The 22775-nt window shown below is 38.0% G+C and overlaps 2 protein-coding genes and 1 pseudogene across 2 annotated transcripts; 1 reads left to right on the top strand and 2 right to left on the bottom strand.

The window, feature by feature from the left end:
• Nucleotides 1–4532: 4532 nt before the first annotated feature.
• LOC121952075 (ubiquitin-conjugating enzyme E2 variant 1-like) lies at nt 4533–12923 on the bottom strand. The gene is made up of 4 exons (XM_042498560.1): nt 12877–12923; nt 9820–9971; nt 8106–8231; nt 4533–5880 (listed from the first exon to the last, which is right to left on the bottom strand). Exons 1-4 carry the CDS (start codon nt 12896–12898, stop codon nt 5734–5736), a joined length of 447 nt encoding a protein of 148 aa, XP_042354494.1. The 5' UTR covers nt 12899–12923; the 3' UTR covers nt 4533–5733.
• A 2476-nt stretch (nt 12924–15399) lies between these two features.
• LOC121949576 (UDP-glucuronosyltransferase 2A2-like) lies at nt 15400–19009 on the bottom strand. The gene is made up of 2 exons (XM_042495308.1): nt 18971–19009; nt 15400–17322 (listed from the first exon to the last, which is right to left on the bottom strand). The coding sequence occupies exon 2, from the start codon at nt 17307–17309 to the stop codon at nt 15726–15728; it is 1584 nt and encodes a 527-aa protein (XP_042351242.1). The 5' UTR covers nt 17310–17322; nt 18971–19009; the 3' UTR covers nt 15400–15725.
• A 1167-nt stretch (nt 19010–20176) lies between these two features.
• Nucleotides 20177–21719, top strand: LOC121951103 (annotated as a pseudogene).
• The last annotated feature ends 1056 nt before the right edge of the window (nt 21720–22775 follow it).

Below are 22775 nucleotides of genomic sequence, written 5' to 3'. Positions count from 1 at the left end.
GCTGTTGGATGGGGATGTTGCGTCTGGTTACGCTCAGAGAAGCATCCTGCTGTCGGAGCAGGAAGACGGTCGAGAGGTGCTGCATGTATACTCAAACTCTATGCTGAACTCCACAACTTCTTTTAACCATTGATGCCTCTCTAAATGTGATGGATGAGACTTTGTTATGCTGCGAGCTGCTCTCTTCTTTAACACTGAGGCTGTGAGAGAATGTCCAAAATGCAGCTCAACATATAAAAGGCATGTTTTCTTAACCCCTTATGGCCCGCTTTAATATTACACACAATCAAAATCAAGCTTTGAAAAATAATATACATTAATATTATTTTCTACTTTCACTGAGTTCATTTTTTTGACCATCAGTCCTAATTATCAAGATCATATATTCATTAAATTTCAGAATTTTAACCCTTTAAATGCCACATTTAAGTCATGATGCCACTATGTTTTTAAATGGGAAAAAAATTCAACATACTACATGCAAAGTGGATTTGTCTTTTTTCACAGCCTGGGATACGATAATGATTAGCAGCAACACTGACTGTGACAGTGCACCTTGTGGAAACACCATGTATTTTCTCCATATGCAAAATATGGTAAAAATGACAAATTCCAAGGCAAAAGCCCAGAGTGATATTAATAACACAATGCATGTTTTTATGCTTTGATAGCTGTGGGATCAAAAATGTCAATTTCAATTGGTTACAATGGAGCATTTTTACAATTTAGTGTCCACAGTGTCTTATTGTCGGAGCTGAGCTGGAAATTCACATATAAAACAAAAATACACACTTGTGCCAAAATGTATGCCATATGCATGAACACAGCCAAAATTATCAAAATATAAAGAATCAAAAGAGAGTAAAATGTGACGAACAAACAGTCCATAAGGGTATACAATGATCAAAAACACACTTGTTTTGGCTCCCATCTTTCATAAGTTGAAATAAAAGACTCAAGATTGAGTCTTGAGTCTATGTACACAAAAGACCTGTAAATATTTTATAATGTTGTACTCTAATGCTTCAGAAAAACTGTTTTTGGAACTTTAATGCCAATAAAGCCTGTAGGGTTATAAACTGGACCCAAGAGCAAGACCACAAGACAAGGGAAGAGGGGGTAAAAAGGAATTTATTGTAGAGCTTTTGCAGGTGGATGAATCAGGCGGACTGGAGTGAGGCCGAGGCTGGTGGAGAGAGGCTGGAGGTGACATAGTTGAAGTGAGGCTGAGGTTGGGAAGCTGTGTAGCTTACGGCTCTGGTGGTGAGAAGCTGGGCGGCGTATAGCTGAGGAGCTGGAGCTCAGAGGAGAGAGGCACAGGAAACAGAGAAGACAGCAATTTGTCATGAACCAAAAACACTGGAAAAACACTGTAAGAATATTCACTTAAAACTACTCTGGAAGTTAGCTAACAGCAGCATGAAGAGAGAGAGCAGGTTTTAAAGCTGCAGTTGATGATGGAATGAGCAACAGGTGTGCATGCAGAGCCCCAGCAGCAGGAAGCCATGCCCAGCTTCTGATACACACACACACACACAGCAAAAAATAGATGAGAAAAAAACATAATTAAGAGAAAAAAGACTTATTTCTCTCAAATTTCAGTCACAATCCATCCACATCCATGTGTGGCAAATCAAGATGCTGATCTACAGCATGATTACTACAAACTTTATCGAAACAAGTTCAGCATCATTGGAAATTTGAGAATCCAACAATTTCTGTTTTTTAAGATTCCCACTAGTATAAATGGGGTCATTGTGGCAATTCTTTAAGAAAACATACCTTTCATATATTTAATGGGGGAAAATAGCGCAAAAATTTCAAGTTTTCAATGAAAATCTCCAACAATTTGAAAAAAAAAAACCCAACCTGTTTTCTTAAAAATAAAAATTAATGTTTAAGCTTCCGATTGAATAATAGGAAACATGTCTTCCAAATCTATTTTGGCAATAAAATAAAAACTAAACACAGCCATTTAAAGTTGTATGCCTCTCCCCTGAAGCCAAGAGTGCTTAAAAAATTATTTGCCATGCCATAGTGGGCAGACATGAAGGGAAAGATGGAAATCAGGGAGAGAAAAAAAAAAAAATTTCAAGATGAACAAATAAACAAAAACATAACATAACCAAAACACTGTCACATGTTGATGCATAATAGAGCCATGCTATGACGTCAGCTGCAGAAAATAAATTCATCATTACGTTACAATAATGTCATTTAATTTATTACACACAACACATGTTCATGATGATGAAACTTTCAATGATTTTTTATTACTTCCATGACTTTTTCAGGCCTGGAAAATGTGATTGTGAAATTCCATGACTTTTCCAGGGCTTCCATGACCTTAGAAACCTTGCACAGGTGTGCCTTGCCAAACACATCACATTTTATTTTAATTGATCAAAAAGTTTTTGCTCAGTTTAGAAACTATGCTGCCATGACAGAGTTGTTACAGGCTGGCTGTAGAAACTGATACCAAACAGCTGATCGGACTTTTGCTAATAGCATTGCTCAGTTGAGAGATGTAAACACATTATTGTACGGTTTGCGTTTCCAAACACATTATTGTCTTTGTATGTAGAATAATCAAGCGGCAACCTCCAAGGCTGAAAAATGAAGCCAATACAAAGGTGCAGTTCCTCTAATGGCCACTAGAGGTGAGCTCCACGAGCAAGTCAGTCCCCACAGACCCCCATGTGTAATGTAACAGCAGAAATAAACATGTTTATATTCTGGTTAAGAAAAAAAAGGTTCTGATCTCAATAGCTAATTTGAACATTTATGACAACTGTACAGGGCTTAATTTTGATATAACTCACCTGTTTACATTTTATTAAGACTGGAAGCAATGCATATTTGAGAGTGGGCCACTTTGATTGACAGGCTGTCTGCTGATAGTGTCCTTGAAATAAAGCTGCTAATGTTTTGAACATCCATCACCATGCTTCTTGGAATGTTATCACCAGAGCAGAAGTCACAGAACATCACTCAGTGGAAACACAGTCATTTGCAATAATGTTTTATGGACATTTCAAAAATATTGCTTAAGTTTTGTGCAAATCTTTGATGGAAACCTGCCTATTGTTTCAAACCCATAATCACAGGATTCCTGCACATTTACCATTTAAAAATTCCACACTTTTCCAGACTCAAATTTACAGACTTCCTGGCAGTTTTTAGACTGTATTTGTGAAGAGCTAATGGTTAATATAAAGAAATGGTTTTTAAATCGAACTGTTAACATGCATGTAGCATGCTAATTATGTGTGCATTTAGGTTGCCAAATAGTTGTCAGAGAATTGTAGCTAGGTACTGTAGCTAATACAAATCAATTAACACCACATTTAATAAATAACATTACAGCTATTATAAAAGAGACTAAATAATATGCAATGAACAATAATATAGAGTTGAAAATGTTAATAATTTCATTATTGTGGCGTCTCTGCAGCCTAGTTTCTCTGTGTACAAGAAAATTATGGACACGACTGTAAAGGTTTACTTATGCAGAAAAGATAGTCTGTTCACTTTTTGCATTCTATCACTGCGTAACTCATGAATGTTCACACAAGCTTATTATTACTATTAACCACGATTTTACATCCAGTACAGCAGCAGCAGCTTAAAAATGTTTTTAAAAAGGCAACCATGAATATTTTATTGTTGGTCTTATCAATCAATCACTGGTGGAGTCTTTGACTTCTCAGACCTTTTGTTTTAGTTTTTCAGATTTTAAGAGACTGCAGGAAAGGACTGTCTTTTGTGTCATCAAGCTGGAAATTCAATGCTGGGCAAGATGAGCAAAGTACATTTACTCAAGTACTGTATTTCAGGACAAATTTAAGCTATTTTACTTTACATTTTATGCTACCTTACACTCCACTACATGTCAGAGGGAAATATTGTGCTTTTTACTCACCTACATATATTTGATTAAGTTACTTCAGATTAATAATACAGAATATAATCAATTTAGAAATTATGGTGTATTATTATGATAGGCTAACCCTTTAGACATCAGTTTTGTTATTCTGCATTCTAAATTTCATATTACGGAGAACACTCTGAAAACATAAAATATTTTCCACACTTTCCACACTCCTTTTTTTTGTACCTATCAAGGCCTGAAAACGACTACAAACTAATTTCTTCTTTTTCCCTACTGCTTAGGAACCCTGTAAACATAAAGCTGGCACAGGGAGTCTTACAGATGCTGTTGGTTGCACTTTGGGAAATGCAGGATCCTTTTGGTCCTTGACTTGTAATAGGAAGTCCTGATATGTTGGCCTGCTGCTTTAATTTTGACCAGGTGTCCATATTAACGGCAAAAACCTGTTTCACCACTCATCTGTTGTTTTATGACTTTAAAACAGTGAACTGTCAATACGAGATGAGCTACTTTGGTTGGCTTATAACTACATTCACTTCCGTTGTCATGTGCAGCCACGCCTGTTTCCTGCAGGTGTACTGCTCTACATCGACAGCACAATGCACTGGAATCTGCCCGCGAGAATCATGACACAAATGCGTGCAAAAGTAATAACGTTTAATTCAAATAAAACCATGCAACAGGTCACCATCACCCTGATTAGATTCAACCTGTTATAAAATAAACATCCAAAGCCGTACATTGCGTTCAGTGGGCATTCACTGTATGAGAGAAGAGACGGCTCCATGGAGTATACACAGGTCAGCCCAGAGACTAAAGAAACCAAAACAAGAACCCAAAAACAGCAAAAAAAAAAAAAAAAAAAAAAGTCACAGCTCCTCCTGCTCAGTACAGTGGTGACCCTGAAAAGGTGCCAAGCACACAGACTCTGCTCTCCGAGAGAAAGCACAGGGACCTGTAGCCCCCCCCCACCCATCCCCCTCCCACTGGCTGCTAATAATCAATCACCATCACAAAGCGCTATGAACCATATGGCACACAGAAGACAAGTCTGAGAACATGAGTGATGAGCCAGCAGTGCCCCGTTGATACATACGTTGCTGAATGTCTAGTAGCAGTTTATTCCCATGTACCGGGCATGCATTCGTTTAAGGAAGGCCCGTGAGATTCACATCGTCGGGATTGCGGAAGCTGGGGAATTTGAGACTAACCTGGGAGATCAAGCGAAGCATCGTGTTGGGGACGTGTTTTTCTCTGTTTGCGCATACTGCGAGATGCTAGTTTGTTTCAAAACAACCCAGACTGATGCAAACATTTAACATTTTGGTTGGGGTTATATTAGAAAATGTGTTTGGCTGAGCAGTGGGTTAATTCAAATCCCTCACCACCATACCCATAGGACAGGGACTAACTGTCACCACTCGAGAAGAAACCAGCGGGTACACTCAATCAGGTCGTGTGTTATTTTACAATCTGGATGTAGAACACAAAGAGAATAAAAAATAACATTAGTAAGATGTACAGTATTTTTGTTTTGTAATGTCTGGTCTGCACCGTGACCTTTGATGGATGACTGGGCACTGGGTGCACATCCCTCTCTCTGTCCAATGGGAGGCTCCTGAGGGAGGAAGTGGGAGTCGACAGTCTTGGATAACATCATGGTTGTGTAGTTTGAAAGTGGTACAGTCAGTGTTAGGTGTTTAGGATGCTATGCATGTGTGCGCGATGGTGTGTGTGTGTGTGTGTGTGTGTGTGTGCGTGTGTGTGTGTGTGTGTGTGTGTGTGTGAGCCTGTGTGTGTGGGTGTGTGTGTGCATGTGTGTGTGGATAGCAGCAGGTGTCTCAGTTGCTGTACACCTGGCCTTCGGTTGGTTGGGAAAGCTTGTTGTTTTCTTTTAACGTCATGTGCTGTCTGAGCTCCTGCAGCACCATCCGGATGGTGTAGGAGGATTTCCACCTGGACAGCAATGACAGCAACTTTACGTCAACCTGAAGGGAGAGAGGGACATTTTTTAGTATGGCCTCAAAAAGACACCTATTGTGTAGCATGGCATTTAAGTTAAAAATGCACTGGGCAAACTTTTTCCTAAAAATCCATGTACAGACTCATGTTAATCTTTTCATGAAATTACTTGTTTTGTTAAAGGGAAATGGTGATATACAAAGAAGAAAATAAGAGAGTCTAAAGAATGAACAAGCAACTAATTGCCCTTTTCTTTAGAAAAATCAGTATTTTTCAGTGTTTCCCCTAGAATATTTTCTGGTCTGGTGGTGCACACTGACACACCCTTGACAGATGTGACACCTGGGATGATTTACTGGCGTGGTTGGCTTCAGTCCAATGGCACAGGGGATTAGCTATTTAATTATTTGCTTTCAAATTTTGTTTAATCTTATATATATATCCAAGTATAGCATCCATATGCGTGCACACCTGGTGCACACGTCTGTATTCAGGCACATTTTGTAAAAATAAAAACACTAACCAAACTATTTTTGTGCATTTTCAGTATTAACTGTCTAACCAGCTGCTGTTGGATATTCCGTCAGATTTCCCTCGTGATTTCCTTCGTATATTGGGGTGGACATAATCCCCGGTCCCCTGTCAAGATTACATGCATGGTTCGAGGGGTTCTAAATCTGGAGAAATGTGACAGCAGGAGGACATCAGGAGAGGGCAGGGAAAACAAAAGGGTTGGCAAGTTTGCTTTTGCATCCTAAGGGGAAAAAAAATACAGTGTACTTCACCGCCCTGAGCAAACTTTGTTAACGTTTAGGCCTGGTGGGGGGTCTCAGTGGCCTGGCGCACCACCAGACCTGTAACATTTTAAGGGAAACACTGTTGCATTCCTATTAATTTACGCTAAATGCTATTGTTGAAGTTACCTTGTTGTGTCGGGTTCGCACTGACTGCACCCATAGATTGAGTGCTTTTGTTTAAGATGCTGGAGCAGGAATAGAACAGAAATAACCATCCGCATTAAACAGTGCGCTGCCTCGATGATTAATAATTGAATTATTGGGTTTACTAGAGTAATCGTTCTAGTCCTAATAGAGACCACATGTCGGACCATAAGCAGCATGGATCCAACAGGAACCTATGGAAATCACACACTCTGTGTGGAAAAACGCACGTCAAACAAAGCCAACTGGAAATGGCAACCAGGCAAAGCTGGAGTTGGCTGTCTGGTGGCCATTTCTAGTTGGCTTTGTAAGGTCCACTTTTCCTGACAACAGTAAACAAAAAGGAACAAACAATTCCTGCACAGTATACCTTTATATCAATGCTAAACACAAGCAATTGCACAAAAAGTACAATTACATTGTTTTACATTAAAATGCACGCAGAAATGCAAACCAATTGCAGATGCTAAAAGTTGCTCTAACTGGCCAAGTAAGGAGTAACAGGGTGTGTCAGTCCCACGTTTTTGGTCTAAAAGTAGATATCTAGCTCGGTATTTTGAAATGCCTTTTCAACTAATGTTAAGTACTAAAATAAAAACAAAAAAACTGAATGAATTGCAGTTACAATAAAGATAGTGTCAAATAATAAAGTTGAATACACTACTGTTATAATAAAATTTAATAAAGTACGGTTGTAAGTTATTGAAAGTCCTTTTATAACGAATTTTTTTAAAGTTTTGTCATAGTTAAATCAAAGCGGGACCCATGGTGCTTTTATCTGAAGTTACAATGTCGGAGATTTTGGTTTCATTTTCTCTGGTAGCTCCTACAGCGATAAGTAACAACTGCAGTATCACTGAGGAAGGCGCAAGCATTGGTGTAGGTTCAATGTTTGTAGCTCTATGAATGAAAGGCCTTTTATGCCTTTCAAACCATCCTGAGTGCCCGGACCTGGTTCTTTTACACCACAGTTTATTTGGTTATAATTTCCTGCCTCTTTTTGAAGCAACTGCAGTATGTTTGAGTTCTTCCTTTCATGGACGAACAACGTTAATAATTACAGTGTTTCTAATGTGAGCATGCAAGTAGTGAGCCATCAACAACTTACTACTAGAAGCTACCACTGAGACTGACACATAAGTCAGGTGATAAATTTATCTGGCAGCAGTAGCTCCTACTGGGAGCTTTGATTAGTGTGTGTATTTTGCATTGATCTAGCTCAGCCCATATAAGACCTATAAACGACTGAAATAATTACTGAAGTTTATGTTGGTCAAATTATGGATGCATGTTGACATTTGGATACTCACCACACCATTTGAACTGTGTACACAGTTTATGTTGATCTTAGTCACAAAGCGGACATGAGGGGGATGCTCTGGATATTTGAGTCCACATTCTATTCTCAGACTGTATATCCTGCCGTCATAGACAGTCTGCCATGAAAGAAAAGACAAAAGGTTAGCTCCAAATGGCGAGGAAATGTGACACTGTGTGATGCCCACTGACTTGTTGGCATTAATTAAGCACATTGTTGATAGAGCTAGAAAATTCATTGTTGACCTTGGAACGCTGGTTGATAAAACAATTTCCATCGTGGTCCACTTGCATGCTTGTTCTGAAGCTTTTGACCAAATCACAGAAAATCTACAATTCTACAATTTTTTCTGCACAGTTTGAGCACAGACTCGTACGTACACTTTCTTTGTGAATGAGGCCAATTGTAAGTGTTTTTTTTAAATCATGATCCACATTAAACCACACATCCTAAAACCCCTAAATAAGCGACTCACACTCCAAGTTACAGCCATTGCAAACTAACCTCCAAAATCTTTCTATGCCGTTACATTTGTTTCTGTACCACAGTGGTAAAGGAGCAAGGTTGCCACATTCTGTACTGCAAAAATACAAGTGCATGCATTCACTTCTCTCTGCTTCTTAACCACACGAGGAAGTGCTACATCACCTTCTCACTGCAGAGGGTTGACTGAACCACGCAAGTGCCACTAAAGGAAACACAACCTTCAATGTTGGCTTTCAGGAAAACATGCATCTTCCACCTCAGAGATTCTAGCACACTGCAAAAGAATTTATACAAATGAAAACACATCCGGCTCCTTAGGGCCCATTCACTATGAAACCATCATGCTGGCTGTGGTGGGGACAAATGCTTGTTAAGCTGTTTTTCCACAGCACAAAAAACCCACAAACACCTGCAAACATCTGGCTTTTTAATTTAATGGGAAAGGTAACAAACGGTATTCACACCCGGGTTAAATGACTCTGCGGTCGTTATGGGTATTTATCGCCTCTGGGTCTGATCGGCATTGGTGGAAACACAACACCTGAGTGTCAAAAATCGACCCACATAAGTCTGCAACAAGTTTTAAAGAGAGAGAGAATAAGTAAGAGATATAAAAAGAGAAGTAACCACCTTAAGTTTTCACAGACCTCTTCTCTGGTCTGTGCGTGACGCTGAACGTGACACACCAAAACACACACACACACACACACACACACACAGAAATATGCCACAAAGCCTGTGCTGTTGAGCCGTGTACACAGCTCTGGTCTACTGGTGATGCAAAAGGAGACTACAGTCTACTCATAATGGATTTACCCATGTTTAAAAACAGCACTGTGACTTCTATGTACAACTGAAACGCCACACAAAACCAAACAGAACGTGACCCCTGTTCACTATGTTACCGGCATTCCTTTCCTTATGACATAAGTCATTCATTCATGATAGCACAAGCAATATCTACCCCTCACATACTTGTATAAAATTTAAGCGAGATCTCTGCTCATTGGGGACAAACCAACACTGCGTCTGTTATCATTTGGAGCATTCCAAATGTTTTCTTTTTTTTGACTTTGAACAATCCTAACTACTAAGAGTTAGATGGTCCCTTTTGTCTAACAAGGACATTTGTTCAAATGTAAACCTTTTTGAATCAAATGACCAACTGATAAGGAGAGAAGTGTGATGTACAAGTGTTGTAAACCCTGGAGGCAGCTCACCTTTGGGGGGCCGATGATCGTGCCATTCCAGTGCGTCATCGTCATGTCATCATCACACACGAGGCCCCAGCTCACTGTACCGTCTCCATGTCCCTTCTGACCTTCCTCCAATTCCTCCAGCAGCCGAAAGTTGCGGGGAACTACAACGGTTCCTACACACACACACACACACACACACACACAGAGGAAAAAGGATCATTAAATGAAAATCCAGTCACATCATTCTAAATAATTCACCCGAACAAAAGTTGCTGACCAAAAGCTATGATAACCCATACGAAGATGTCTAAAAGAAAAATGTTTTTATTATCACATGTGGGGTTTTTTTGTAATATTTTATTTACATTATTCAACATATATACAGTACACATCCCCACAGCACAAAACAGAATCCCACTACCAGAAAAAAACCCAAAAACAAGCAGACAGACAACAAAAACGGACCCAAACGATAAAGAGAGACCAACAAAACAGAACAAAACAAAACTAACAAAGGGAAAACACCTACAATACATAAACATACAACTCAACCTTAGCATCTTCATGTTTAATCAACTCAAATAACAACTTTCCAACAAATAAGTGACAATATAATTCCATCAAATTAATATATTTTCCATTGATTACCCCAATCCTTCATCAGTTATTAAACTGATAAAGGACAATCAAACAATTCATTAAGTTCAAACCACCATAGACACACTATAACTGGTACTGACTTCTATTAACCCAAGAAGAGAGAAAAAAAAAAAAAACAAGAAATATCTCAAACTTAATGTAGCACCTTTTAAATACTCAGTGCTAATAATACCTTTCCCCACTTATGACATGGTTTTAAAAAGTGATAGTATAGCATTATTCTTATATTTTTCAAAATAAGCAATCTCTATCAGTGATTCCTACTTTAACACAGTAGGGCTGGGCAATTCATCAAATTATACTTCCGATTCAGATTTTGGCTTCAGTCGATTTTCAAAACAAGGTAATCACAATAAAATGATTTTGTGCCGCATGACGAGGCTACCAATGTTACTCCAATTTTATCTTTTATTTTGTAAATCAAGTGAGTCTGAAACAGCGAATCAGGACACATCGCCTCTCCAGTTGTTTTGAAATTTCATTAGTAAAACTCCTAAGAAAGATGGCAGAAAGAGAGCCAATGGTTGAAAAGAAACATAAATCGAACTCTGTGGTGTGGAAATACTTTGGTTTCATTGAGTCAATCTTGAAACAAACTACAGTCATATGCAAAGTGTGTTACATGGTCGTGGCTGCACCAAAAAGCCACACAACCTAATTGTTCCAGCACTTGAAGCCTAACATGTTGCACTAAGTTGTCTATGACCAAGTTGTGACAAAAAGCAATAAAAAACATTAAGGCCCCTTTACAATTTATTTCACTTTTATTTATTTATTCTAATTTATTTCATGGTTTTACAGCTCAATTGTATTTAAAGTTACCAGACATCCAGTTTTAAAACGAAATGCCAGAGCTTATGTTCAATAAATGCACAATGTTGTCAAAGCCAATGGTAATCGTGTTAAATAATCTCTCTAATCGTGATAATATCAATAAAAAATAATCACGATAACTGTTTTTACCATCATCAAGCAGCCCTTTAACATAATATAATCTATCAACCTCCTAACATACTGAAATAACTCAGTTTAGCATATTTATTATAATAGAACTTTTTTTATATAGTAGTTTACATTGTTGTTCCAAGTAAAAAAAAAAAGGTCTGGATGTGAACGCTTTGTAACTGAACTGGTGACACTTAGCATACCAGTCAAATGCCCCTGGTTTTTGTAACTAATTTCATCCTGAGGCGTAATCCATGGAATATCTTGCTCTGCGGCATACCTATTCTTCAGGTTTTTTGAAAGTACAAAGAAATAGTTTTAAAGAATTTTGTTCTTGAACAGCCAAAATTTACTGTGCTAAACCCTGGCAAATAAATGTGATAAATAAATGGAACTGCCAAAATAAGGCTGAAATGAAATGTTGAAATGAGGCTCATTTTATTCAAATGCAGTATGATCAATCATGTCACCATGGGCACATCTGGACAGATAGAGCTTTTCTATGACAGCTATGCAAAGGAAGCATTGTTTATTAACTATCACTGGGAGGTAACCTATAGATAACTGTAATACCTTGGTGGCCAAACACACAAACCGTGGCATCCTGAGGAGGTTAAGACTGATCACACAGATTTAACAGTAATAATAAATTTGGTTTGCGCTCGCAAATTATCAAATTGTTTTGTGTGTAAATAGGCTGTACGATAAAACCTTCTTTGTGGCGCAGGGCTACCTCAAACAGACATTGTTTTAATGTCCAACCTGGCATAAGGTGAGGTTATTAGCTGTGACGTAGCCACGGGGAAGAAAGTACATGACGTTACGTTGCTAGCAGTTTGAGGAATTGCCTGCTTAACGCTAACTATGAAATGTAAAAGCACACCGCTAAAGACTGCTGTTCGCATTATATAAGTACTGTAAGTGTGTATACAAATAGTCAAACTCTACGTTGATAAAGAAATACGGCGGATTCAGTTTTTAGTGACTAGCGACTTTTGAGAATTTCTTCCGGAATGACTACCGAGACGCTACATAGGGCTGTGCTGCCAGCTAACATATCTCAGCAAACAACTTATCTACCCATCAAGCTAGTCACGGGCGTCACCGCCTCGCGAAGACAGGAACACACTAATACGTGTATATATCGATGTATGTGTTCCGCGGTGTCCCCTTAATCCGCAGGTAGCATTTCTCTGCCCGGCTACCTTCATAATGGTAAATCAAGGTTGTTGCAGATGGCCGAGTGCTGCTCAAAGACTATGGGCCAGCTTAGCTAACCCAGGAGCTAAGTTGGCTAGCGGCGTTAGTGACAGCATTTGCCTTGAGAGTCCTGTTAGGGTCAAAACTCCACTGCAGCCGGACCCTTGTGAATTGCAAAACTATTATGCAGCTAATACGCTATACTGTAGATTGTACTTCTAAAGCCAAATCAATTAAAACATACTGTCTGAACTGTCAGTGAAGTCGGCTTACCTGATGCGGCGCCGGCCGCCATCTTTGTCACTGCTTTACGGAAGCGCGGAGCCGCGCACGCTCAATGTAATTTGGCGCGTGTCCGCCTTGACGTAAGAGAAGAAGAATCATTTTTTTCAGTAATAAATATTTTTCATTTCTTTAACCTTTAGGTCCCGCTATAATATAATACACACTCTACGTCCACAAAATGCGCTTTTCAAAATTAGGCTAAATATGCAATAATATTATTTTCCAGAAAGAAAAACATTTTAAGTGAAAATCTGAATTCTCCTGAAGATCCAATCATTTTAGACTCCCATTATAAGATCTCTACAGTGCTCTTTCTTCAATAAGGGTGTCTGTAACAGACTGAGGTATCAACACACTGTCAGAATGTCTAATTAGCCTACAAAGCTTATCAAAAAGTGCTCTGATTCTGATTGTTTGATTTTTGTTGAATAAATTCGCAATCTTGAACTGATGTTTTTAGAGCCTATAATGATGCACGACGTTTGCAGAAGGCTAAGTTTGACCATCTTTATATTTATTTACCCCTGAGGGGTAAATATACACACTTTAGGGCTTTAATATTACACACACTCATATCACTCTGCACACAAAATGTGCTTTTCAAAATCAAGCTTCAAAAAACATTTTAGATTAATATGAGTTTCTACTTTCATGAAGTTAATTTTTTTTAACTAACGTCAGTCCTAATCATTAATATCAAATATTCATTAATTTTCAGAAAAAAAGATGAAAAATAAAACACACAAAAAATTTATTATTTTCAACAACAAAAATAGATTTTTATTTTATTTTATTTATTTATTTATTTTTCATTATATTTTATTTAATTGTATTTATGATGATCACAGCCCGGGACATGACAGTGATTTGCAGCAACACTGATTGTGCCAATGCACCTAGTGGAAATAGCATGTCATTTCTCCATATGCCAAATATGTTAAAAATAGCAATATCAGGTGGAAAATAATAAAAATGACAAATTACAAGGCAAAGCCCAGAATGACACCCAGATATAATACAATGTATATTTTTGTGCTTTGATGGCCGTAGGATCAAAAATTGCAGTTTTCTTTAGCAAAAAAAAATTCCTGAATTCCTGAACATAATTTTGAATATAAAATTATAACGTTTCTTGTTTTTTTCATAATTTCTTGCAGTTTATGGGCATCTCTTGCCAAGTTGCTCACTATTTTTCCTATGTGTTCTAACAAAATCAAACCAATTATGAGGTTTCAGAGGTTCAATTTTGGAGGTATCAGGTGTCAAAGGTTTAAATGCTTTGGAAAGCTTCTGAATGTAACACAAAAAACGATGTCGATGCAGGTTTCAAAGGGTTAAGTACACAACCTGACGACACCATTTGATGGACATGATGAGCATGTGATTGCATGGACACGTTTTACTACCTTTAAATACCACAAGATGGAGACAATGTCTACATTTTATTCAAAGCCCACTCATTCTGAACACTTTATTGCACTTTATACACTTTATAACAGTTTATTTCTGTTTCTTATTAATGTGCATATGAGTGTTTGCTGCACAGGTTGATTAATAGTAGTACTTGAAATCCATAGGTTTTGCTTTATCCGTTCCAAGCTCCACAGGATTGGTCCACTTGCTAATAATTTATATTCGTTAATCAATTTTGGGAAAAAGTTGACGATCACATAGTGGTTGGGTACAACGTTGCCTAAATCCATAAGGCTATGCCTTATGGGGGGCCGACCAGAATTGCTAAATGTGTCAAAATATGGCTTTGTTGTGATAAATTTAGGGGTTGTCACAGCTGCTCAAGTGATCCTCAGATTCTGGAAAAATATATCCCCTCCAGATTTGAAAAAAAAAAAATGGAGGGAATCTATGTTAGATAGCCTGTGGATATTTTGAGTTCCAATAACAATATTGTAGCAACCATAATCAACCATAACAAGGCATAGCAAAATTGTCTACTAATTTATGTTTATGTTTGATTGAATAAATATAATATAATATATATTTGTATATGATATATAATAATAACATAAAAAAAAAATAAATTATATATATATTTAAAAAGCACTTGTTTGTGGTTTCTGACAGACTTCTCTTATCTTCCACAACAACCTCATTCTGTTTGCCAGACACATTGTATGTCCTGAGTATCTAAGAAATCCATCACTGCTGTGGCTCCTGATGTTGCTGCATATAAGCACCAATTTAGTCAAATTAGGCTTAACATTTTCAATTAACATTTATGTTGTTGTACCATCATCATCACAACACAGGTCAGATTTCATTCAAAAATAAGGCTGAAAAAATGACAAAATATGTGTCGCAAAATGCAATATGTTTGTAAAAGGTGAAAAAAGAGAGGGAAAAAAATTTTTTTTTTTTTTTAAATAGGGAAAAATGTGCAGAAAATTCTATTTTTTATTATTAAAAATCTATATTTAAAATTATGTTAGAGAAAGAATCTACAGTATATATCATTATCATTACCATTCTATTTTTTCATACTTTTTTACAGGTCATTTTTTTTTTGTTTGTTTGTTTTGTTTTGCTGTTTTTCAGGTAATTCTCTTGGAACTTCATATTAAATGCTTATTAATTTGGGAGTCATTTCTTGCTAAATTACTCAATGCCCTTAACCATGTTTTTGAATCAAATCAAGCTAATTTGTTCAGGTTTCAAAGGGTAAAAAACTGTTTCATTTGGTGCACCATTACTGCTCCATTACTTTTTCCATTACTTTTTCATTTTTTTGTTTCTCTTACTTTTTCTTCTTCCACTGGTGTTAGAGTAAAACTCAGCTGCTTAGTGAAATACATACAGAAACAGGCAGCATGTATCTGGAATTATTCCACTTTCTTTTTCATCCCACCGAACACTTTATGACACAAACATTTCACTGTTAAAACGCAAATCATTAACATCACCATGACCGACACTAGCAGCAGTACAATCACATCAATAGAATGGTATTGAATCCAGGACATTTTGTAGGACTTGGTTTTTAGATGAGCAGCTCCCTTGTGTCTCATGACAAACTCGATCCAGAACATGGCTTGGTCCAGAGGCTTCATGAGCTGGTCCCTGTGCAGCCTGGAGAGCTCCTGCATGGTCTCCCTGTAGGACGGCTCATAAAGCACTGCCTTTAGCGCCTCCAGGAAGTTGTCTTTGTTCAGCGTGCCAATGTCCAGCACTTTAGCGATGCCCTTCACTCTCATCCTAAACAGGTTATCATCCTGGTCAAACATCAGAGGAATGCCCACGATGGGAACACCGTGGTAGATTGCCTCTTGAACTCCGTTGGTGCCTCCGTGGGCCACAAACAGTTTAGTTTTTGGGTGTCCTAAGAGGTCATTTTGGGGCAGCCAGTCCAGCAGCAAGGTGTTGTTGCCCAATGTGGACGGTCTCTTCCCCGTGTGCCTCCAGATAACCTTCTGAGGTAACTGGGCAAATGCAGCGGCTATATCTTCTGCTATATCTTCAGAAAGAGTCCCCACCACAGTCCCCAAGCTCATCACGATGACTCCATGCTCTGCAGAGCTCTGGACAAAATCTTCAAGGTGTTGGGGAAGCAGCTTGGAGGGTTTACACTGAAATCCGCCCACGTATACAATGTTGGGCATGGTGGGACGAGGGAACTCAAAGGTGAAGTCAGTTCTCATCAACCAAATATCTGCCGCCTGAACGAGCTCATCCAAGTCAACGTCAGGACCAAAGTGACGCTGGATAAATGGTGTGTAGTACAGCTTTTTAATCGTCCACTTGTTGTATTGTCCCATTAAGTCAAAAAAAACATTTTTCACCCTTTGCCAAAAAGTCATCTTATCAGTCAGTTCAGTGCCTGCTATGGGAACATACGAGAGCGGTGAGGGGGCAACTGTGCGATGTCCCTCTTCAATGATTGTCCATCGTACATTGAAGACCAGAGGCAGACCCAAGCGATGAGCCAGAAGAACCCCTCCACCGAAGCAGGGATCAGTCAGAACTACATCATACTTGGCCTCTTGGAAGAACTGCATCAGTTTAGCATCCTCAAATACCTCCTGCATGTCATCAACCACCAATTTGTGAGCCCCATGGAGCATTGTCATCACCTCCTCCCAGGCTTTATAATACGCCCAAACTGAAGTGTGGACGTCACGCCGGAGCTGCAGCATTCTTGTCGTGAAATAACTCATGATGTTGGGATCAAATTCAGTCACATCACCAAGGTTGATTGACTGGTAGAGATGGGACTCTGCCTCGATGTACCAACTGTATTTGGGCCGGAGCACTGTGACGCTGTGACCTCTGGAGTGCAGTTCGTGGATGAAGACCTTCATGTTGACCCAGTGGCTTCCATCCACAGGGACCACCAGGACTTTCCCTCCATCAGCACTTGGAAGAGAGCAGAGGAGTGCAGCAGCTGTCACCAGTATCAGCTGGATCATCTCTGAGGTGAAGCTGGAATCATGAAAACAAGGATGAGGTACAAAGGTTACAGGTTAACTCGACTGCTCTGATCAAGGAGATTGATTTTTTTTTTACTGTTTACAAGTTTTCAGAGCCAAGAGAGTTTAGAGCTCATTGTCACTATAATAAAAGGGTCCATGTGTAAGATTTAGGGGGATTTACTGCAGTGGACAACATTTTTCAAAGTGGGCTCCTCATGTAATCATTCTTATGAATGATTAGAGAAAAGTTCAATCAAACATCCCAGCTCACATTTTTTAGCTCTTTGGTTCTGACAATAGTAAAATGCAATGTTAAGTAATGTTTTCAGCAACAAGTTTTCTTTAAGTTCCCATAAAGTTCTTCAAGTTAGGATACCGTTCCCTATAAACATTAAAAAATGTTTCAAAGAAAAAGAAAAAAACAAGTTTTTTGTTTGTTTTTGTTGTTGTTAATACATTATATTTTCATTTTAAAAAAATGTTCTGTAATCTCAGGCAAATGTTTTTCCTTTGATCTCATGCAACATTGTGGGAACGTTTTATAAAATAACATTCGATGATCTGTCACCTCCAAATGTTAATAAAACATCCTCATAATGTTGCCATTAAAATGTTACGTGTTAGTCAGCATTTAATCTTATGGGAAGATTATCCTTTAAATGTTCTTTCAACATAAGATTAAAATGTTTTCTTGAAAGCATTATTGCAACTTGTAGGTACTTGTAACATAACCAATGTTGTGGTAACTTTTCCCTGCTAGCTGGGAATCGGGCTTCTAGCCTGGCACATGCTAATGTGTGATCAAATAAATATAAAAGTTGTATTTTTACAGGAAAGGGGGCTATTATATTACAGAAATAAGCATATTGCCAGTATTATTGTCAAAAATTAAAAAAAAAAAAAAAAAATCCGACTTCATTATTACAAAATTACAACTATTTTTCTTGTAAAACTATGATTTTATTCTCATAATATTACAACTTTATTCTCATGAAATTATAACTTTTTTCTCATAAAATTACAACGTTTTTTTGCGAAAATTCCAACTTCATTCTCATAATAATACTACTTTATTCCCATAAACTTATGGCTTTTTTTCCTCAGAACTCAACTATGACTTAATTCTCATAAAATTACAACTTCATTTCAACAAAACAACAAGTCTCAACAAAAAAAATCCTCAATGTGGCCCTAGAACGTGGTTGTAGTTTCTTAATGTTTGTTCCTAATTTTTGCAACACTTAATCAAAGAAATTAAGCAGCTAACATATTTTTCAGAGATAAATATTAAATTATCGTGAATGGCTTATCTTGAGCAATTGGAAATGCTTTCATGTTTTTTAATCATATCAGCAGAATTGAATGGTAAGGTATCATGCAGGATTCAGGTTCAAGAAATGAATTTGCTTCATTCCAGCACAAGTTGTAACTTTCAACCCAAAATAGTATTAAAAAAGACACAACATGACATGTTTCCTCCTGTTCCCTGGTATGACAGGAATCTCTATGTACATGTCCCTCAGCACCTGTGGGTGTGTTGCATTTAGGCTGCAGGGCTGAAGCTTTAACACAGATCAACAAACTCAGTTTATACTTTGCCGTTTATAAGTTAAGTGGCAGCATCGTGATTTAACAACAATAATTCATGTAGTACTTACAGTGAAAAGATGTTGTACTGTAGATAAACAGGGTGTGCAGCTTTTGTCTCAGCAGCGGTAGCAGATCTATACTCTTATCTGGGACTGACAAACCTTACACTGACTGTTGTGCAATGTGTCGGTCAAAGTCAAAGCTGGATGTGAAGATTGTGAAATCCTGAGCTGATACCAATTTAACAAGCACAATTTGACCAGTAGCCGATAGCAATATCCTATGTTTGTTATACATACATACATATTTGTATGTTGTTGATGTGTATTTTGTTTTTGTTGTTATTTATTCCCTCTTTTGTTTCAAGGAAACAAAACAAATCTAAATTAAACACAAAGAGTAAAAACTGTTAAAACTGTAAAACTGTTAAAAGTCATTCAGCCTGTCATTACACTATCTTTGACTGAGCACACATTTAATTGTGCAAATTTATGAAACAATCCTTAACATAATCATTTTTCAAATGAGAAACAATTTTAAAACCTGCATCAAAAGCCCTATTACTATGTATGATATATCATAATTCCCTTTATAATGTCTATTTTAGATTTCTATGAAAACATCAACACATTTCTCCCTTAACCCTTTGAAACCCAAAGGGTCATCACTTTTCTTATGCTGATTTTACAGGCCTTTCACACATATATACTGTAAATCTTTGGCCCCTGAGCAACCTGTTGCCATATCTTTGAAAAACATGGAGAAAATGCAGTGAGTAATTTGAGAAAATTAGAAATTTTCCACAAATTGCGTTTTTTGGGGGGATCTTTTACTGGTTTGTCTTGTTTTTACAAGAACACACCATGAGAAGTTTTTTTTATCTTCATCAGAATGAAATGAACAAAGTGATGAAGACGTTTCAGTGGAACATGTTTCCTCTTACATGTTCCTGTTGTCTGAAAAAAAAAAAACACTGTAAAGCCGGTTTGGTATCAGTCCACCTGTATAAATGTTCTCTTCATACCAAGGGACGCAGACACAATCCTCTCCTGTTTGTAGGATTTAATGAGAATCTTCATTCTTTATTTAGTGACTGAACAATACAGATTTTTAACCCATTGGCCTTTTTTTCTCTTTTGTTTGTTTGTTTTTGTCCTAAAAAGAAATTGTCCTGTACTGAATTAAAACATCATGACACCATCTGCTGGTGACATAAAGACATGGCAGCATTTCCTTCTGATAATAATTCACCTATGAGACAGTAAGAAGTGAAAATGAAAGAAGATTTTGACACTGTTGAACAGAGCCGAGATGCCATCACAGGGTGTGAGATCTCTGCTGGAAAATACATGTTTGGAGTGTATTTAGTACACAGGTGAAAAGACTATTGTTGAGCCCATACTGACAAAAACAACTTGAATAACAAATGGAGAACAATTTTTGGAAGTTTCCTGAACTGCCACATGTGTTTGGAGACTTTCAGAGATCCTGTGTCTCTGATCTGCAACCGCAGGCTCTGTTCAAGCTGCCTGCAAAAATTCTGGGAATGAGCTCAAAACAAAAACTATCCCATTTGTAAAAGAAAATCATCCAAAGATAAACTGGTGGTGGACTTTGCACTGAAGGAACTGGCTGACTCCTTTGCTGGGAGACACAAAATCATCTGAGACAGAAAAAGGAGAGAATGTGTCTGCGGTGTGCAGTAAACATCGAAATGAGAGTGAATGAGTGTTCTGTATGGGTGAAGATAGAGCTCTGTGTGCTGTCTCTGAGTTTTCTCTCCACCAGACTCACACAGTGGTTCCTATAGAACAAGCAGTCAGGGAGCTGAAGGACAAGCTGAAATCTGACTTAGTCTCTGTAGGATAAGAGGGACAAATACAAACAAGTGCAGGAATCATACAATGAAATGATTGCAGACTCTAACAGCAGCTGCTGTCCACAGAGAGGCAGATCAGTGCAGAGTTCAACACTCTCCACCAGTTCCTGAAGGAGGAAGAGGAGTCCAGACTAGCAGCTCTGAGGGAGGAGGAGGAGCAGAAGAGGAGGAGCATCATCAGAGAGATGAAGCTGATTGAGGAGCAGATCTCCTCTGTCAGACAGTATCTGTGCTGTTGAAGAGGAGCTGCAGAGGCACAGCGTGGCGTTCCTCAGCAGTTATAAAGCCACTCAGAGCAGAGCCAGAGTCCAGACCTCTCTGTGTGATCCACAGCTGCTCTCAGGAGCACTCATAGGTGTGACCAAACACCGGGAAAACCTGTCCTTTACAATGTGAGACAAGATGAAGGACAAGGTCCACTACAGTCCTGACATTCTGGACCCTAACACTGCATATTACTGGCTCTTTTTGTCTAATGATCTGATGAGTGTGAGACATGGAGGCAAAAAGCAGCAGCTTCATGACAACCCAGAGAGACACATTGAGTATCCCACTGCTCTGGGCTCACAGGGCTTCAGCTCGGGGACACACAACTGGGAGGTGGAGGTGGGAGACCATCCTGACTGTAATCTGAATGTAGTTTAAGAGTCAGTTGACAGGACGGAAGGGTTACAGGCTTCCCCAGGAAGAAGAGTCTCCAGAGAATCAGAGTCTAGCTGGACTATCACGGGGAAGTGTCCTTCTACGACTCTGAGGATGTGATGACACCCATCTGCACTCTCAAAGACACTTTCACCGAGAAACTCTTCCCATATTTTGGGACTGGAGAGGCCAGTGATGCTTAAACTGCTGGTATCAAAATCTGTTGAGCTATGGCTGAAGTATGATGTTCAGAAATCAAAAAAAAAAGAAAAAAATCATGATCTATATTTATACACTCACACACATGCACAGGCACACACACACACACACACACACACACACACACACATGTATAATTTTAGCAATAAATAATAATTTATTGGAGTGTAAGTATATAGTAGCAAAAAATACAAATACTCAAATATGTAAAAGTACCTCAAATTTGTATTTACACAGTTGAGAATACTCTGTATACAGCTCTATGCAAAGGTCTTACACCACCTTTAACTTTATTTTAGTAAGGTTATGATGATGGTACATATTTTTTTCTCAGAAGTCTCTTTACTTAAGTACAACTCGAACATACAGAAAATATGTATACGCTATAAAAAGGCAAATATTTCAGAATCAAACAACTTCAACAGACTAAAGCTGCAAGTATCTAGTGTGGCCTCCCTTTCCACTTAGCATGTCTTGAACTATCTTAGGCAGACAGTATGGGATTTACAATATTAATCTTCTGGTACACCAAAAGATTATTTTAGAAAACTTCAAGATAGTCTGCCCAAGAGGGTATGTATAAAGGGAGGTCACTGAATATTGACTTCAGTCTGAAGAAGCTATTTCATACTGACTTGTGTGGTAATATAATATATATCTGTAATTTTGTGAGTTTTTTGGTTTTTGTTTTAAATTATAAGTATGATGTTTCTTTGGTTAATCCTGTTGACACTCCTTTCAGAAAAACTGTTTCTCACCTTCCTATTAGAATAATAACAAAGCTTTTCACTAACTCTGACTCATCTCACTGTCAGTAGTCTGGAAGACGACGGAACGATCCAGATTTACTAATGTTCTACAATGACTTTGCATTATTTCATGAGCATGTTATATTCAGATTATTTTCATATGACAGGAAATTTGAGGAAACGGTATATATTATAAATATATTATAAATCTATTGATTATTCTTAAATTCTATATGAGTGTACATTTACAAACCAACAAGCCTCTTTACTGTTTGTTAAAACAACAAAAAAAGAAGAAAGAAGATTATGTTGTGTACCACTAACAAGGTCATAAAGACTGAAATGGCAGGTGAAACGTGATTTTAGCTGTTGTGATCTCTTGGA

The sequence above is a fragment of the Plectropomus leopardus genome, chromosome 2 (genome assembly GCF_008729295.1).
Source record: "Plectropomus leopardus isolate mb chromosome 2, YSFRI_Pleo_2.0, whole genome shotgun sequence".
In the NCBI taxonomy this organism is placed as follows: Eukaryota; Metazoa; Chordata; class Actinopteri; order Perciformes; family Serranidae; genus Plectropomus; species Plectropomus leopardus.
Note: the sequence above shows the minus strand (reverse complement) of the source record. Positions and strands in the feature narration are given on the sequence as shown.

Coding starts and splice junctions, on each gene's coding strand:
- LOC121952075 (XM_042498560.1), bottom strand. CDS start 12,898: ATGGCGGCCGGCGCCGCATCAG. Junction 9,972..12,876: donor GGCGGCCGGCGCCGCATCAG/GTAAGCCGACTT, acceptor GTGTGTGTGTAG/GAACCGTTGTAGTTCCCCGC. Junction 8,232..9,819: donor CGATCATCGGCCCCCCAAAG/GTGAGCTGCCTC, acceptor CTTTCATGGCAG/ACTGTCTATGACGGCAGGAT.
- LOC121949576 (XM_042495308.1), bottom strand. CDS start 17,309: ATGATCCAGCTGATACTGGTGACAGCTGCTGCACTCCTCTGCTCTCTT.